General features: G+C 40.0%; 1 protein-coding gene across 2 annotated transcripts in view; it reads right to left on the reverse strand.

The window, feature by feature from the left end:
* Window positions 1-19,788, reverse strand: part of MTA3 (metastasis associated 1 family member 3) — a 158,883-nt gene that overhangs the window by 34,629 nt on the left and 104,466 nt on the right. For both annotated transcript variants that reach the window (XM_081254836.1, XM_081254835.1), the window contains exons 9-11: window positions 16,071-16,259; window positions 2,218-2,292; window positions 288-346 (exon numbers count right to left, since the gene is read on the reverse strand). In XM_081254836.1, coding sequence (XP_081110962.1) covers window positions 288-346; window positions 2,218-2,292; window positions 16,071-16,259 — 323 coding nt within the window. The remainder of the gene's footprint in view (window positions 1-287; window positions 347-2,217; window positions 2,293-16,070; window positions 16,260-19,788) is intronic.

The raw sequence follows: 19,788 nt of genomic DNA on the forward strand, positions 1-19,788 counted from the left end.
GAGTCTTAACCACTGGACCACCAGGGAAATCCTCCCTGAAGCTTTGATGGCATGTTTCCTCTGGTCCTTTTGTTGGCTGACTTGGGGTTTCCCCCATCAGCCATTTTTCTTTCTAAAAAAGGTCATTTAAGTGACACTATAATGGAAAGCAAACAGTGCTTTGTAGTGGAAGAAAATAAGATACATAAAGAAATTCAAATTTGGCTGAAACTGACCAAAATGTACATATTTTGTTTTGAAGAGAATTAATACCATGGCAAATATTTTAAAAGATTTCCATTACTTACTAAGTTGGGATATATACTTGTTTCAGCTTACTCTCAGCTTCTGCTGCTTTTAGACGTTTCTAATTCAAAAGATAGATAAAATATTTTACACACGATGTCGAATAATTATTACCACTTCATCTGCCTTAAAAAATTCACAAGAAAATAAAACATTAAAGTATAATTCAAAAATTGCCTTTTTAAGATGAGCTTTTCTTTCATGCACGTAAACTGCAGTGATTTGTAAGAAAAAAATCACTAGATTCTGAGGTACAGAACTACAAGTATTAAAAACATTTTAGACACAAATTTTAAAAATAAAGCAATGAACAACTCCGTTTCCTATTCCTCCATGAGTAGATAAACAGGACTTATAAGTAACTATTTTTACTTTTCACATTTAGTTTCTATTTTATTTCTTTTTTGCCCTTCTCAGAGGGAAAAAAAACATGCATAACCTTTGCTTTTAGAAAATTATTCAGAGATGATTAGTTTCCAAAGTCCATGAAAGAGGAGACAGTAACTAATCTAAGTCCAATTAAATAAGCATGTACCCTCAGATGTTGGGAGACATGCAGTAAACTTTAAAGCTTGTCTGAACTCATGTCAGAGTTTTAGGAACCAATTAGGAGCCAAATGCAGGGAAAGGAATGGGGAAAAGATTATATAATCACATCCAGAGAGTGACCAACACAGTAATAAATGCAAATAGGGAAGGAAAATAATGTATGGTAGATACTCAAAATGAAGACAAATCAGAATATAAGACAACCCTCCATTTGCTCAATGAGAAGGAAACAAAAACATTTAAGGAGACAACTTAAAACTTTTAAAGAAGGAGCCCAAATTTTTGGAAATAATTTTATCCAAACACTTTCAACCATCCTTGATGCCATCATCGCCACCATCTATCTTTAGGGACTCTTTTCACTTTGAATAACGCAGGTTTTCCAGAGCACATGGTCTTCACGCTACCTAAGTTGTTTGAAGTAAGTATCTGGGGGGGTGGGGGCAGGAGAGCAACTTTATTAGGAAAGCCAACAGGTGAGAAGATGGCAGACTAATGTCCTAAAGAACCATCTTGCCTGGATTTGGATGCTAATTTGAAATGAACACTTTCTGAATTATATATGATGTGATGCTGGGAATCTTTCAACAAGCCATGGGTATCTATTCACTATTCACAACCTCAACAACTCACTATGGTAATTTTTAAAGTGATCTTTAAATCATATTTTTATAGCATCTAACACTTGCCATTGGGTGATCATATACTTAGGAAAAATAATGTCTGTGTTAAATATACTTGCCCCTTTCTTTACCAGTTCTGACATGTTAACTAGAAGAATATAATATACTGACTGAGGTCACTTGAGGAAAATGTATCTTTCCCCCAAAAGTAGTATTACTCAAAATAGGTAACTAACAGAATTACCTCAATTTGGGACATTTGGGGAGAATTTACAAAATAAGTGATTCCCTGCTTTTAGAGATAATTTTGGAAAAAAAAGTTGTGTGCTTATGTACGAAGTATCAAACTAGTAAAGACTAACTACTACAGTTAAGGTCAAAGACTTAGGGGGTATAACCACAAAAATGTCTAGGAGGGTTCAGAAGATCTTTTACACATTTTAAGTCATTCCTATCAACTATACTCACAAAGAGATGAAGCACCAGGCACCTACAAGGAAAATAATACCTCTCTATTGGTATCTTTCCCTGCTGTCTGTCCAAAATATTTATCATAATGGAATCTGAAGTAAAGAAAATATCGAGACTAAAATCTTAAAATAATATGTTAAAAATATGAAATCACGTACTTTAAAATGGTCTAGGAAAGATAAAGCAAACAAAACAAATTTAAAACTAAGCATATTGCTAAGAAATATTAATATATAAATAGAAAGTTCATTTTAATGCAATTGTATTGGTAGCAATATGAAAAAATTACCTGCTGCACATATCTGTCAGTAGTTTTCCACATGTAATAATATTCAATGATGCTAGTCAATGATTTCCAAGGGAGCTGAAAAAAAATTTAACATGATAATGAAAGCAAGCTACCGTAGAAACTCTTTTCCTTTAAAACCACTTCTTAAAAATAAGGAGGTAATAATCCACATGGAAGATGCATTCTAGAAGAAATGTTTGAAAAACTGAAATTAATTCTGAGCAAAAGGGTCCCCAAACAAGTTCTATTCAGCTAGAGATGCTGATACAACACATTCCATTTCTCAACTCCCATTCTGTTAAAAATTATAAGCCTTACAACTGAAAATATTTCATGACTTACTCAGTTTTTCTCGGGCTATAGGTGGGGTGGAAGTACAATTTTTAGAAATGATATTTTAAAGAATCTGGACTGAGTTCTTCAACTTCCAAAGATGCCACCTACAACTGGGGGTCATTGGTCTCTGGTATAATATTTCTCAATCCTTTCCAAAACTGCTCTATTCTGATCTATTTTGTTGTAAATAAAATGAAAACCTAAATCTCTGAAAAAGAACATAGCCAAGTGCGGTACATATTAGAAAAATAGGAAGCTTGTCTGCTATTTTCCATAATTATTCAAAATGGCCAAATGAGCCTTTACTTATGAGACCCACAGTGAAAGAATATATTTAATATGTCCCTCTGTAAAGGGAGATCTGTTAGTCTTCCAAGATGCAAATCAGGGCAGATCAAACAAAATGACTGATAACATTCGATTTTTAGCGTTGTGGCAGATTTTACTGAGAGGTGACTCAGCACCCTCTGACTCCCAGCTTGCCCTAATGCACCACTGGGGTTAGAGTTAAAATAGTTCTTCCCAGACCTCAGTGCAGCTAGGGGTCTGTTTATGACCCACATGTACAACAACCATGCAGTTCCTGTCATCTCCACATTTAACTCACCTGTTTGGTCTAAAGAGAAAAATAAATGGAGTTCAGAAAAAGAACGTTATTTTAAAACTTAACTGGGTGGGAACTTCAACAAATGTGGTCTCCTTACAGGAACAGATCGGCACAGCTGGCATTTGGATTGCAGTTAAAGCAAATATAATTTTCTCCAATTTAACAAGCAATCTAATGGAGCTGAAAGTGTCTGAGGGATGGTGTCAAGGAGCCAACTACGGCAACACCTCACAGGACAGCTGAGGCACAGTCTCCAGGGTTTTAAGCAAGCCAAAACCTCTTATCCCCTAATTATTCTTCTTCTGGGAAATAGGCCCGGGCATGCAATTTACCTGGAAACCTGAGAAAAGAAAACCAAGTGACCCTGTAACCTGAGCTTCCTCACGAGTCAGATTTTATCTAAGCCATAAAGTCCTAATCAGCTGTACTCAGCACCAGCACACTCTCATCAAGGAGTAGTGTAGGTCACATCTCAGTGTGTCCACTCCTGGTACAGTATCATTTCTCCCTCAACCCTCACTCAGCCTTCATGGGAATTCCAACACGTCAACTGAAGAGGAAAAAATCCGAATGTGGCAGATGGCTCCGCATGATGTACTGGCACCCACTGGAATTATACTGCTGCAGCATTTCAGCCCCAGGCAGGAGTGACTGTGAAGCCCAGTGAAGAAGGGAGATCCTTTTGGAGGGCAGAACATTAGAGTGGACATCTGATTTTCTACTCTGAGTTGCAAGAGAGATGGCCAGAGGTACCAACCCACACCCATCCTTGGACAATGGTTACTTACTTGTCACAATGATCAGGGACTTGAAAGGAATGAGATTAGAGGACTGGTAACAATGAGGCTTATAAAAGAGGTTTGTGGGACAGACATCTGAGGGTGGGCCTGGCTGTGAGGATATCTGAGCCCCCACGTTCACAAAGGCTCCTCTGCAAAGGAGGTTTTTCACTCGTCTGCTGGATTAAGATGATCCCTATGGCTATAAGCCAGCCTCTTTCCCTAGCCACCCAATGACTGCTCAAAGGACACGTAAACAAAATGGACACACATGTGGATGCCACCACAGGGATGTCCTCTCACCCATTCTGATCTGATTACTCCAAGTGTCTAATCTGCAAGGAACAGAGTACACTGGGCCTCCAACATGGCACCATTCCTGGTAACATGGCAGTTAGATTAGACTCTCAGCATCTGGGAATAGCAGTTACCTGTTTTCATTGAATGGACAATTATTCTAGATATGATTTGCCTTTTCTGTACTACTGACTAGCAATAGCACACACAGACTTATGAATGACTTACTCCCGCAAAACACTGCTTCTAACCCAGGGCCCAGAACCTTCAAGAATGAAGGTTTGGGTCACCCCACCAGACTAAGAACTCTGGTCATCTAAGATATGGAGGGGAGAACAGTGTGTGTGTGTGGTGGGTGCTGTTCTATCCTGAATGGCAATGAAGGCATCAGGAAGAGCTTCACAAAGGGAGAACGGAAGACTAACGAAGCTATCTATGTTTTCTTCCTGGCTCAGTGTAATTATTTTCCTTCTGCACCCAGTTCCCTTTCTATTTTGATATAAGGTCTGTTGGTGGTGGTGTTTTTACCTTTATAATTTAATGCAGCAGTTACAAGCTATAAAGACAGGGGTGTGGCTAAAACCAGAAGAGGAATAAACAGCGACCAGAGATGGATGCTGTGACATTAAATTTAAGCCTCCCCATTTAAGGAGATAGTACCATATTTTCTAATGATTCAGGGATAATTACTATTGTTTTAAAGTTGATGTCTGGAAAGGAAGCATGTAGAGACGGCAAAGATGGATGTTAAGTAGTCAAAGAAGTGGGTGGTGGCAGAAACTGTACACCCATTTCCAACCTACTTCCAGCTTACCTTCCTTGAAGCTCTAAATACATTTTCCCCAGACACTCTTGAACAAGGATGCAGACATACAGGCCAGGTTTAGCCAAGCTGACAAATGTGCATGACATTTAGATATAGGAGTTAGCAACATCAGAATAAGGCTGCATGCAGGCAGACTGGATAGTTTGGCAAGAACAGTGGCTGGGATATCATGTTCTTCTGGGGCTTGTGTGTTGACTTTTCTGCCATCCATGTCCGACAGCACGGATTCCAAGCAGCAGAGGGCATGGGTCTTTCCACTGTTTCTGGAAGTGCAGCATCCAAACCTGGTTCTCTAGTCTTCCCAGAGATTTTATGAGAACCTAATATCCTGTATGCCTTTCAGTTTAAATTATAGTGAACTCTGTACTTAACAACTAAGAACCCTGACTAATGTAACCAAAGTATCTATCCTTTATTCTAAACTAGATGAGGTTGAGTTTCTTTCACTTATAAGCAAAAGTACTCTAATACAAAAATTGGTAAAAAGTGAAGTGTTCTAAGAATAGACCCTAGATACGTGGCACTTACTGACAGAGTCAAGGTAGAACAGAATCATGCAAGATTGCTGAGTAGAGGTAGCAGATGTTGTAGTGGGGTTCCTGTTAGAGCACTGCCATTGTGCGGTTAGATACCGCTCTTGGCTTCACAAGTCCTGTCTGTGAAGCATCGAAACATGGATCCCTGGCTAACATCTGTTAGCCTTCTGACAGCCTTTAATAAATTTCTTTCTCCTCATAATAGCTCACTCAAATGGATTCTGTCGTCTCTAATTATGACTTATTCAGTATCCTTTCCAACTTCCCTCTAGTTCACTTGCTTATGCTACAAGGCTAGAAATCCAAACGTTATATTTCTAAGACCCCCTTGGATTTATTTCTGCCAATCAGATGTATGTGTATAAGACAAATTCAGAAGTGAATTAAGCAGGCATAGAGTGGATGGTGCACAAGGGATCCATTTTGCTGCAGCAGAAGGAGGAGGCACAAAATTGTTCTAGAGCCAGTGACGCTGCTAGAGGTTTCCTGATCTCAAGATCACGGCTAAAGTAGTGTGATCCTGGCTCAGAAGTTAACCCAGCAGCTTCTCAACTTCCATATGGGGCAGAGGTTAAGAGCTCACTTGTGGAACCATTTCTGTGGGACTATTCTGAGGTCCAGCTTGAGCCTACTTCTCCAACCCTATCAATGATTTTAAGCATCTAATTTCTAAAGTTAAATCCCATTCTGTTTAAAACAGCTCCAATATTTTGTTATCTGCAACTGAAGTCTAAATGATACAACAGCCAGGAAATACCCTTTGCTGAAAGGAGTTTCTATGGCAAAGGACTCCACTGTATGAAGACGGGAGGACTTTGCTATTTTGCCCTTTGAATTTTCAGGTTCCTCTGCATATTTCAGGTCCTGTTTAGGATGTAGAAATCCACAAGAGAATGTCATCCCCACTCTAAAGATGAGGAAAGAAACAGATAATTTATAAAACCACACCAACTCTTTAGTCCATCAGAGAGCTAAGATTACAAGACAATCAACTGAACTAAATTCCCAAGTCACTCCAAGGAGAGACAGGCCTCTAAGTATTTTTACTTTGGCAGAGCATAAAAGAAACAGGTGATGAACAACAAAAAATTTGCCAGATTATTAAAGGTCAACAGTGGGCTAGGACAACTGTTTAGCATCTGTGGAAGCTCTAGACACAAGGGGAATCCAAACATATTTGCCAGAGATTTCTTATCAGGTGTTCATCAGAAAGAACTGAGCCAGTGGAGGAGACCTGAGAAATCCATAGGTGGTGGTGGAAATTTGAATGTACACAAAGAAATGGAGAGGGGCAGAAATGGTAAATTTTTAAAAAATAAGTAACAATAAGTAAATAAAAATGGGGGGGGATTAATCTTTTTAAAAGATCACTGATTGCCTAAAGCAAGAAATCGTAATAATGCACTGTGAGACTTAGAACATGTACAGAAATAAAATGTATGGCGACAAAAGCACAAGAATGGGAAGGAAGAACTAGAAGTGTACTGTTTTATGGTTCTTATAATCTATGTGATCTAAGCAGAATTTGATTGAAGGTAAACTGTGGTACATTAAAGATATATATTGTAGGGCTTCCCTGGTGGCACAGTGGTTGAGAGTCCGCCTGCCGATGCAGGGGACACGGGTTCGTGCCCTGGTCCTGGAAGATCCCGCATGCTGCAGAGTGGCTGAGCCCATGAGCCATGGCCGCTGGGCCTGTGCGTCCGGAGCCTGTGCTCCACAACGGGAGAGGCCACAACAGTGAGAGGCCCGCGTACCGCAAAAAAAAAAAAAAGAAAAAGAAAAAAGAAAAGATATATATTGTAAATCACTAAACAAAAGTTTAATTAGTAAGCCACCAGGAGAGATGAAATGGGCGTCATAAAAAATTAATCAAGAAAGGGGGAAGAGGGGCTTCCCTGGTGGCACAGTGGTTAAGAATCCACCTGCCAATGCAGGGGACACAAGTTTGAGCCCTGGTCTGGGAAGATTCCACATGCCGCCGAGCAACTAAGCCCGTGTGCCACAACTATTGAACCTGCGCTCTAGAGCCTGCAAGCCACAACTACTGAGCCCGCATGCCACAACTACTGAAGCCCGTGCACCTAGAGCCCATGCTCCACAACAAGAGAAGCCACCGCAATGAGAAGCCCACGCACTGCAACAAAGAGTAGCCCCTGTGCAGCAACAAAGACCCAATGCAGCCAAAAAAATAAAATAAATCAAAATTTTTAAAAAGTGTGTGGGGGGAATAAAGAACAATGGGACAAATGGAAAACTCAGGGTAAAATGATGGATTTAAACTGATAATTATATATATTTTTTTTTTTTTTCTGCGGTATGTGGGCCTCTCACTGTTGTGGCCTCTCCTGTTGCGGAGCACAGGCTCTGGACGCGCAGGCTTAGCGGCCATGGCTCACGGGCCTATCCGCTCCGCAGCATGTGCGATCTTCCCGGACCGGGGCACGAACCCATGTCCCCTGCATCGGCAGGCGGACTCTCAACCACTGCGCCACCAGGGAAGCCCAGCTAGAGACTTTTAATACTGCTCTCTCAACAAGTAACACAACAAGTGGGCAGAAAATCAGTAAGGCTCCAGAAGACTTGAACAACATTATCAATAAACTTGACCCAAGTAGCATTTATAGAATACTATACCTAACAGCAAAATATCTGTTCTTTTCAAGAGCACATGGTGCATTCACCAACCAAACCATATACTATGGTAGAATCAATCAAGTCTTCAAAATGTAAAATTTGTGTGTGTGTGTGTATGTGTGTTTGTGTGTATTTAACAAAGTATGTTTTCTGAACACAACAGAATTAAACCAGAATTCATAACTGAAAAATATATGGGGAAAAAATCCTACAAATATGTGGAACTTACTTCTAAACAATCCATGGATCAAAAAGGAAACCATAAGGAAAAATGAAGGAATGAAAATGAACACACAACTTATCAACCTTAGTAAGAAGGTGAAGCTAAATAAAGCAGTGCACAGAGGGGATCGACACACCCCCTTTCCTCCATCAGATGTTCAGCAGAAAGAATTGGGACAGGGCAAGAAACCTGCCCACTGGTGGTGGTGTGGGTGTGCACAATGGTGATCAGCTGCCACTGGGGACCAGGCCAGAAAACCGCTTCCCAGATCCTTCTCTTAGATCCTTCTCTCATACAAAGCAAAAGTGTCTGCCACTGGAGACGGACTAGAAACCATCCCACCCCCAAGTCCCCGTCAAAGTGCAGTGGCCAGTGGAGGGGAACAGGAAATTTGCTCACATCCAAAAAGCCCTGCTAATAAAAGGCTACACAAAGCAGAGACCGGTTGCCACAAGGGAGCTGGGGGAAGAACAGAATTGCTGTGGGAGCTCCACCGCTGAGACTCAGGCACCCAAAGCCTACCAAAGTCTGGGCAGGAACAGGACAACTAAGAAACTCCCTGCACCCTCACCATGGACTTGCAACAGCATACTACCACAGGGGGAAGGGCAAAATGTGGAGACAGGCTCTGCAGTGCAAGGCCTGCTAAGGATGGGACAGGAACACAAGAAAAAAACCCTTCTGCTTTCCAGGCCCTACATTAAGCATAGGTAAGACTATGACGTCTGTGGATGTTCAGTTCACCTCCTATTCATCCCACCAGCGAGGGAGGGACCTGCCCCTCAAGACAGTGGAAGGTGGTCAGATATACAATACATGACACCGGAGACAAACTAGATGAGACCGACAGCAGTTTATTAGTCACTTATACTCACGGTCTGGGGGAAGAGGACACTACACACCATGTAGGGCCACACAGGGGCTGTACTTGGGAATAGTGAGCCCAGTAGGGGCTGTGGAAGTGTGGCTTTGCATAACAAGAGGGTGAGGTACGCCCTGGTTCCGGAAGAAGGTTCCCACAGGAGGATGTGATTGGCTTGTGAGAATAATTCTGCCTCCTGGCAAGGGAAGTGAAACCCATTAGGTTCAAGGCTGAGTGGGGTGTAGGTGAATTAGTCAGGCAGGAAAGGATTTTGCATATCCGGCAAAAATGGGGAGATTCAGTTAAGCTTTTGGGGCCCTGTGAGGCTCAAAGATATAAAGGTCGTACATGAAATATTAAGCCTTCCAGTACAGTGGTACACTGAAGGAAACCAGAACAACAATGAAATCCAAACCTGGCCAACTAGAGACTGTATTAATATACTGAAGGATCTAGTTGAAAAGGCAGACAATGCACATGAATAGATGGGGAATTTACATAGAGATAAAAAGCATAAAAATAAAATATGACTGTTAGGAAAATATGCTATCATATTTGAAGAATTTCTTTAACAAGTTTATCAGTATACTGGACATAGCCGAGAAAAGAGTTAGTGCACTAGAAGACAGACCAATACAAATTATACAAACTAACACATAAACAACAAATCTCAGCTCTAGGAAACTCAGTGAACTACAAGTAGAATAATTATAAAGAAAAGCCTGCCAGGGCTTTTGGTTTACTACTACAGGTTCATACTGTAGTAGTAAAACAAAAGTAAAGAGAAAATCTTGAGCACCAAGAAAAAGAAACATTTACATACATAGGAACTTCTCATCAGAAACTACGTAAGCCAGATAGAGAGACATCTTTAGAATACTCAAAGAGGAAAAAAATTTTTAATGAATTCTATAAAGAATGAAATCTCTCTTCAAAGGGGACAGTAAAGTTTTTCAGACAAGGCAGAAGTCATTCTCAGTCAAAAGCTGAATTCATTGTCAGCCAAGAGTATTAACAATAAATGGTTACAGGAGAAGCAAAGTTTCAAATTAATGATCTAAGCTCCAACCTTAAAAAAATACTAGGAAAAGATAAAAGCACAGAAGCTCAGAGCAAGCTGAAGGAAAGAAATAATAAACATAAAAGCAGAAATGTCAATCAAATCAAAAACTGGTTCTTGGGATTTCCCTGGTGGCGCAGTGGACAAGAATCCGCTTGCCAACGCAGGGGACACGGGTTCGATCCCTGGTCCAGGAAGATCCCACATGCCGTGGAGCAACTAGGCCTGTGCACCACGACTACTGAGCATGCATGCAACAACTACTGAAGCCCACGCACCTAGAGCCCGCGCTCCGCAACAAGAGAAGCCCCTGCTCACCACAACTAGAGAAAGCCCACGCATAGCAATGAAGACCCAATGCAGCCAAAAATTAATTAATTAATTAGTTATTTTTTAAAAACTAGTTCTTTGCAAAGATCAATAAAATTGATAAACCCCTAGCCAGACTAATGAGGAAAAAAGAAAAGCTAAATTACCAGTATCAGGAATATCTGAGGGGACATCACTACAAATCCATCCCACAGAACTTAAAAGTATAATGAGATTATGAACAACGTTATGACAACAAACTAGACAAAATGGACAGGAAGAGATATGCCAGCAAGAGGAGGACATACCAGCCTTTGTAACCCCACAAAAAACAATAATTAGATAGCTATCAACAAATGAAAATTGCCCTGGGAAGGTGCAAGAGTCAAAGAAGAACCTACAGCAACACAGTGCAGCAAAAAATGGAGAATAACTGCACAGAGAGTACAAAGAGAGGATCACTGAGGAGATGGACTTTAGCTGAGACATCTGGAAACAGCTAAGAACAACGAAGGATGGAGGCTATCAGTATAAGCCACACGCTGGATACCACTGCAGTCACCAGTGGCCTGCTCTGCAGAGAAGCCTGGCAGCCCTGGTCACTGAGGACCTCAGCAGCACCCAAGAGAGCTGCTGAGGAATCCCTACATGTAGCCTGTACAGTAGAGGACTCTGTAGCGTTTGTTGGAATGGACCTCAGCAGGCTCCTGTGCAGAAGAAACCGGCAGCTCCTGCCACCGAGGTAATCAAGAGCCACTGCTGCTGCTGGCCTCCTAGAGAAGGAGACGCTGCTGTACTCCTTCCAGAAGATGTGCACACCCCAGACCCCTGGCTGCTCGACAGGCACTCACATCACAGGAACCAGATCATATGCTTCAGTCACTCTGTGAGCACACACACTCCACTCCTGGCTCAGGGGCTGATCCAAGCATGCCCACACCTCAGGCACCACTGCCACCATGAGGGCACTCCAAGCCAGACCCAGAGCCAAGAGACATCCCCTTGCCAATGACATACGCTGTGGGAGAAAGAGAGATCAGGAGGTCCCCAGCAGCCTTTGCCACTGAAGACCCCAACAGCCCTCTCTGTTGCAGCAGACACCTGCACCCTTGGCTGTTGCAATCTTTACTGACACTGACCTCAGCTGATAAAGCTGAATGCGCACTATGCCAATGGGCCTTCCCAGGAGCTAGAACCAATGCACCCCACTTGCCTGGTACCCTTGCACCCACCTGCAGGTGAAGGTCTTTCCCCACTAAAACCAGTCTGTAACGTCTGTAATGTCTGCTCAGTCAAATGCAGAGATTAACACGAGGTTATGAGAAACGTGAAAAATTAAAGAAACATGACACTCGCAAAGGAACACAGTAATTTTCCAGGAACTGATCCCACAGAAATAGAGATCTAGGATTTCCGAGACAAAGAATTCAGAAGAATTGTTTTAATGAAGTTGAGTTAGCTGCAAGAAAATGCAGATAGAAAACTCAATGAAATTAGGAAAACAATATACAAACAAAACAAGAAGTTCAACAGAGAGAAATCATTTTAGAAAACCCAAACAAATTCTAAAGCTGAAGAATACAATGAATTAAATGAAAAATACAATGCAGATCATCAACAACAGACTTGATCAAGCAGAAAAATCTGTGAACTCAAAGACAGGTCATGAGAAATTATCCAGTCAGAGGAGGAAAGGGTAAACAAAGAATGAAAAGAGAGTGATTCCAATCAGCAGAAAAAGAAGATCATGCAGAAATAAATGAAGTAGAAACAAGGAAAACAACAGAAAAGATCTATAGACTAAGAGCCGTTTTTTTGAAAAGATAAACAAAATTGACAAACCACTGGCTATACTAAGAAAAAAGAGAGAAGACTGAAATAAATAAAATCAGAAGTGAAAGAAGAGACATTACAAATGATATCACAGAAATATAAAAGGATCCTAAGAGAATGCTATGAAAAATTACATGCCAACAAATTGGATAATCTAGAAAAAATGGATAAATTCCTAGAAATATATAACCTATCCAGACTGAATCATGAGGAAATAGAAAATGTGAACAGAAGACTGAATCAGTAATCAGAAACCTTCCAACAAAGAAAAGCCCAGGACAAGATGACTTCACCAAACATTTAAAGAAGAATTAATGCCAATGCTTCTGCACATCCTCACCAAGGTCTGTTATCTCTCATTTTTAAAAAAATAATAGCCATCCTAACAGGTATGACGCAATATCTCATGGTGGTTTTCCCTGATGATTAGTGATGTTGCACACCTTTTTTGTTTGTTTGTTTTGACCATACCACACAGCATACAGCACCCTAGTTCCCCGACCAGGGATCAAACCCATGCCCCCTGCAGTGGAAGCCAGGAGTCTTAACACTGGACCACCAGGGAAGTCCCTTGAACACCTTTTCATGTACCTGCTTTTCACCAATGATGATGATGTTAGCTGTAGGCTTGTCAAATATGGCCTTTAGGTTTATACATTACTTTACAAGTATAGGGTGGTGGAAGGGAGAGATAAGTTAAAAACACCAAAATGGGGTTAGCAAATGCAAACTATTATATATAGAATGGATAAACAAGGTCCTACTGTATAGCACAGGGAACCATATTCAATATTCTGTGATAAACCATAATGGAAAAGAATATTTTTAAAAATGTATATATATATATATGTATGACTGAATCACTTTGTTGTACAGCAGAAATTAACACTGTAAATCAACTATATTTCAATAAAAATAAATAAATAAATAAAACAAAGCCTAAAGATCTAAAAAAAACAAACAAACACCCAAAGCTACACAAAACACAAACCCTCTGAAGAGTTAGCCTCCTGATGGTCTATCTAAGCTTTTTGACACTGGCGGCCAATACCAAGCTCCAAAATACAACAAACCTAATGTGGACTGGCTCATCAACAAGCATTCTAACCACCTTCAGAAAAATTTTATCATGCCACAAATTTACAAGAATTTTGTTAGATCATGAAGGTAACAAAAAACCATTTAACAGCATTATTGCTGTTATACTCGTTTTCACACCATTATTTTACCTTCTATGAATGCCAGCCTCTATGTCCAAGTATATTGCACCAAGCTACTGTTCAGAGTTATTTCCTAGTCCTGTATTAAGTGCCCAGGAGGGCTGTCTAAAAGGTTCACAGCTGAGCGTATACCCGTCAATCTGCTGTTCTCTCCCTTTACCATCAGAGGTCCAGCTGAAACGCCAGTTAACTCCGTGAAGACACTCCTGAGTTGACTGGCACAACTAATAATTCCCTTCCCACCACTTCCACAATACTCGTTCTTACTACTGACAGAAATAATTACATTATATTTTATTTGAGGGCTTATCTTTCAATCGCTTGATCTTGACTATGAATCATTCCCTAAAGTAAGGACCACATTACATTTCTGATGCATGTCTAGTGCACACTTAAGGGCCTGGTATGTTGCAGGTGCTTAATAAACATTTGTTGAATTGAACTGAGTTCAGAATGATGATCAGGACATAAAATGAGCATGTCACACTCAGTGCAGGGAAAACTAGTTTCACTTTAGTATTTCTCATCTTCTACTCCTTTATCAGGCCTGCAGCCTTTGTTCTTTAGGGGGTTTTGTTTTTGCGGTTTCTATTTAGTGGTGTAGCTACATTATATTAGTAGCATTGCACTGCTGTGTTATTCTGACCACCTGAAGCTAAATGCCACCAATGCATTTTAAATTCCCAGCTGCACACCCTGTAAATTGAAACCATGACATATAACAACCTGGGTGTCAGTAAAGTTTTGCCAAAACAAATGCCAGTGACACTAACAGCTTTAATTATCATGTTTAGGATTTAATATATCAACTCATATAGATAAGTAAAATTTTCCTTCAGAAATAATTAAAAAAAGATGCAACAACATAAAAGGCAGGATCTTAGCTCACATTAAATACTTCATAGGCTACAATGAGTCTATTTTCATAAATTTTAAAAAAGAATGGCTGCTGGGACTTCCCTGGTGGTCCAGTGATTAACAATCTGCCTTGCAATGCAGGGGATGCTGGTTTGATCCCAGGTCGGGGAACTAAGATCCTGCATGCCGTGGGGCAACTAAGCCGTGTGCTCTAGAGCCCGCTTGCCACAACTAGAGAGCCCATGTGCCAGAATCACTGAGCCCGCACACTCTAGAGTCCATGTGCTGCAACTACTAAGTCCGTGCGCCACTATAGAGAAGGCTGTGCACCGCAACAGAGAGCCTGTGTGCCGCAACTAATATCCCACACGCCGCAACTAAGATCCCATGCACCACAATTAAGACCCGAGGCAGCCAAATAAATAAATGAATAAATAAATAAATATTTTTTTAAAAAAAGAATGGCTGCTATAGAAAGCTATTTATGAACTTCTCAAATAGAAATTTCCCCATTTCAAAGAGACTGTAAGGTTAATTAAAGACAGCAATTCCATAAATACAAAGACAAAGGAAGTACATAATAGTAGACAAGATTACCTAGTATTTAAAATGTAAGTAAGAGCCTGCATATCATCAAGAAGAGTAAAGATGGGGGCTTCCCTGGTGGCGCAGTGGTTAAGAATCCACCTGCCAATGCAGGAGACATGGGTTCGAGACCTGGTCCGGGAAGATCCCACATGCCGCGGAGCAACTGGGCCCGTGCGCCACAACTGCTGAGCCTGCGGTCTGGAGCCCGCGAGCCACAACTACTGAGCCCACATGCTGCAACTACTGAAGCCCGCGCGCCTGGAACCCGTGCTCCACAACGAGAGAAGCTACCACGGTGAGAAGCCCGTGCACCGCAACAAAGAGTGGCCCCCGCTTGCCGCAACTAGAGAAAGCCCACGCGCAGCAGCAATGACCCAACACAGCCAAAAATAAATAAAAATAAAATAAATAAATTTATAAAAAAAAGAAGAGTAAAGATGGAAAACCCATAAAGCAAATTCTTCTGCTCTGCTTGATACAGGTCGTTTCTATAATAGAGGTCTGTATCAAATTCAGGCTCAATGATTAGTAAGATAACTAGAAAAATACTGAAGGTTTAAAAGAGAGCAACAAGCTTAAAAAGCAGAGATCAGAAATATTTCATGCAAATGGTTAGAAAAGCTGTGCATATTTTTAACTTGGAACTCAGAGAGAGGTGAAGAGGATTAATTCATATTGCCTCCTGACCCTGAGTCTTACAATTACTGCTCAAGACAAATGTCAGTTTCTCCCTCCACAACACTGGCCTGCATTCTACATTGAGCAGATGAAAATTACTACATCACAGGCTTGCTAGATGAATAGTTTAAGATTTACCAAATTTTTAAAACAGATAAAATATTCCCACCCCAACTTTTATTTAATTCACAATTTTCTACTTACAAAGTCTTGACGTATGTCGTTGAAGTCTTTGCCATATTTTTCCAGTGCCTCTTCAAATAAACTAGCTTCAGAGGCCGACCATTCTTCCATTTCATCTCTGCATAAAACAGGTCCCCCAAGTGGTACTAAGACACTAATTGCACTGCTCAAATCATAGCTGTGCCTATACAACGTATCCATAGCATGAAACTAAAAAAAAACAAAGAAAATGGAGAGAAAAGATCAGCCAGAAATGCAAACTTGTTAGATTATTTAAGAACAGAAATATTAAAATGCATGATGCACTTAATTAGCAACAATATACTTAGTATTTACTTTTTCAGTAACACAATTAAGAAAAAAATTTAAACAATGGATTTAGGCAGTTATTTAAAACATCACGTATTGCTTTCAAGAACATGTTGATTTGTACCTTTTAAGGTATGTATTTTTTTAAATGCATTTGTTTGTTACAGCAACCTAACTATGAAGATCTAGGACCTCCAGGAATTAAAATGGGAACCCAGTAAGTTCCATCATCCTTTTGGTTAAAAGTGCCAGTCACTTCAGCTATTGTATAAGGTTGGCACAGCCTTCCTTGACAAGGGAAAAAAAAATATGTAGACAGAGGATGTATCAGAGTGAGAAAAAATTTTCTCAGGTTGGAGTAAGAGAATGATATACTAAGAACAAGAGATGGAGAAAAAACAATGAAACTGAGAATGATGAAGACAAAATTACACATCCATGTTAAACAAAACAAAACAAAATTATATATCCATGTAAAAACAGTAACTTAGTTGAAATTCTGTAAGACCAAGAATAGATGACCAGGCTTGCTTGGAACAGCTACCTAGGCCAGTGTGGATTTCATATATATTTCAAGGGTGAGTGATTTGAAAGGAGGAAAGATAGATTAGGATAATATAAGTGGCTTTTTTTCAGAAGTACCTAGGGTCTAGCTTATTTTAAAAAGATCTATTCATAATATGCATGCGTATTTGTATGTGTAGCAGGAAACCTGCTGAACAGGACAGTCAGTTGTGTCTGGATAAGCATATAGGTGTGGTACAAATTTGGTTGGTGATCAAATCCTTGCCAAGTGAGAACTAGTTCTGTTTAAACTTTCTAACATGTGAAAGCCAAGTTTTACACCTTCTACACAAAGTATCTTCTGATAATTATTAAAAATTTCATAAATGAGGAGAGTCACGTCTATGTTTGTTAAAAATTTAGCTTATAAGTGATCCCAAAATATCTGGTAGGGGACAGTGGACAGTTCCCCACTGGTACAAACGCATAAAATAAGCTCCAATATCAACTAACATCTATTAAAGAGAAAAAATTATTAGCTAAAATACACATTAAAAGTACATATTTATACTGTGATACATAAAGATGCTGAATATGAATTTGTTGACAGAGCTAACGGCAGGATTTAGGACATGATTAGGAACAGTAACTAACTGCTTTAACAAGGGTTGACATCCCCCCTAAAATAAATCATTGGATTCCACAAAACAAAAGCAAGTAGGGATTTCATTATCAATTTCCTAGGTATAACCACAGCTAAGACCATACTGACCATGTGCAGACTTTTGCTATATGTATCACAATCATGGAATAATAACTTCAACTTTCAAGTGAATTTCTTCTCACCCTTCTGCAGCAGGGGTTACAAAAATGTTAGAATTGATCTTGATTCTTCCCTTATGCTCTGCAAACTTCAGAATCAACTAAATTCCACTTCTCTAGCTAACCTCTCAGTTGACAGATTCAGCCGTTTTAACTGTATGTTACAGTTATACACTCTTAACACCATCCCTGAAATTAAAAAACTATTGTTTCTAGATAACTGATCTATAAAAGTGCAAAGATCAACAGCATTGAGGGGTCCCTTCAAACAATAATATATTTCCATAAACAACTATGTTTAAAACTCCTAAATTTACAGTGGATAACTAAAAAAAAAAAATAGTATTCAAAATCAATAATTATACAAATTAACTGCTGCTGAGATTCCTCAGGAGATACAAGTAATTTTTATATTGAACAGGTGCTCTGAAACCAAAAGTCACAGAATTGAATGAGCTTTTCTCAGCTGTTATTATACCAACCACTCAAAGCATGAATGGATTTTCAGTCTTTTGTTCATGTTAGGTGAATGCAAATGCCTTCCTTATAGGCACTTTTTAAAATGACGATGGGCTATTATCTAATAAGGCTTCAAGTACCAAAGTAATATCCTAGCCTCTATAAGTGATTGTAACCAAAATCCCAAGTGATCAGGTTGTTTTCTGTTTGTTTGTTTGTTTTGTGGTACGTGGGCGTCTCACTGCTGTGGCCTCTCCCGCTGCGGAGCACAGGCTGCGGAGCACAGGCTCCGGACGCGCAGGCCTAGCGGCCATGGCTCATGGGCCTAGCCGTTCCGTTGCACGTGGGATCTTCCCGGACCGGGGCACGAACCCACGTCCCCTGCATAGGCAGGCGGACTCTCAACCACTGCGCCACCAGGGAAGCCCCGATCAGGTTGTTTTTAAAGGTTCTGTTCTTTACAGAGTGTGTTTGTGTTACTGAACACTGAAGTAAGCATTTGCTTTTGAAAACTAGCTCCTGCATTGTGTCACAAATCAAATGGAAAGACTGAGTCGGAATAAGGCTGACCACAGCTATGAAACCTCCATAGCCCACACATTTAGACCACAGCCCAGGGGAAAGTGTAGTAATGATCAGTATGTGTAGAAAATAAACATCCCATGAGACACAGGTACTGTGGAATGCCTAAGGAATAGTCCTGTTAAAAATCAATGACCAGCTTTACAAAAGAAACCAGAGGATCACATTATTTGCCAGGAGTGCATATTAACTCCATCTTTCTGACATACATAGAAGCTTCTTCTGAATGAACTTTTGTATAGTCTAATCCAACCACAAAAAGCTAGTAAGTAAGCAAAACACAAAATATAGTTTCTAGAACAAAAGAGACAACATCCAGTGAGGACTCACAGAAATAAGCTAAGAAAAGACATAGGAGTTTGACAATGTAACCAACAACTTACAGTTTATCAGTTAAGATAAAAACTCAAAGAGCTAGACATATAAGAGAACATACTGGCTGATTCCATTTTTATAAATTTTGAGAAAAATAACAATTAATTTATGAGAGAAGTCAGAATAATGATTACCTCAGAAGAGGGGATCATTGACTGGGAAGAAGCATGAGGGAACCCTGTTCATCATCTACATCTGGGTGGTGGTTATATGGATGTAGACATATGTAAAAATTTATCAGCTGTGCACCTAAGTGTACTTAATACACTTTATTATATGTATACCTCAATTTAAAATAAGATAAAGAACTTGAAACTGAAAATTCTCCCTCCAGATAAATACTTTGCAAAGATACCATCTTTTCAATAGAGATACAGATACACACAAATCCATTCAAATCTAAATTTTTAAAAATCAGAAGAACTCAGTACAAGCTGTTCTCTCTGCCAAATAGTGGTGAAGGTGTTGTCACATTTCATCTCATTCAAAACAGATGGAGATGACAAACAGAAGTATTTTAGGAGAAAGAGTGACAATGAAATCTTGGCAGTGGAATTCTCATCTTTTGTTCATTAAGCAGAATCACATTTTGGTAAACTGGACTATTGTTTGGCAAAAATTCACTCCCTCTCCTGGACCTCCAAGGGAGCATATTCTTCCACTCTGCTGAGGTTGGGCCTGGCCATGT

The sequence above is a fragment of the Mesoplodon bidens genome (genome assembly GCF_964165515.1).
Source record: "Mesoplodon bidens genome assembly, chromosome: 14".
Lineage (NCBI taxonomy): Eukaryota > Metazoa > Chordata > Mammalia > Artiodactyla > Ziphiidae > Mesoplodon > Mesoplodon bidens.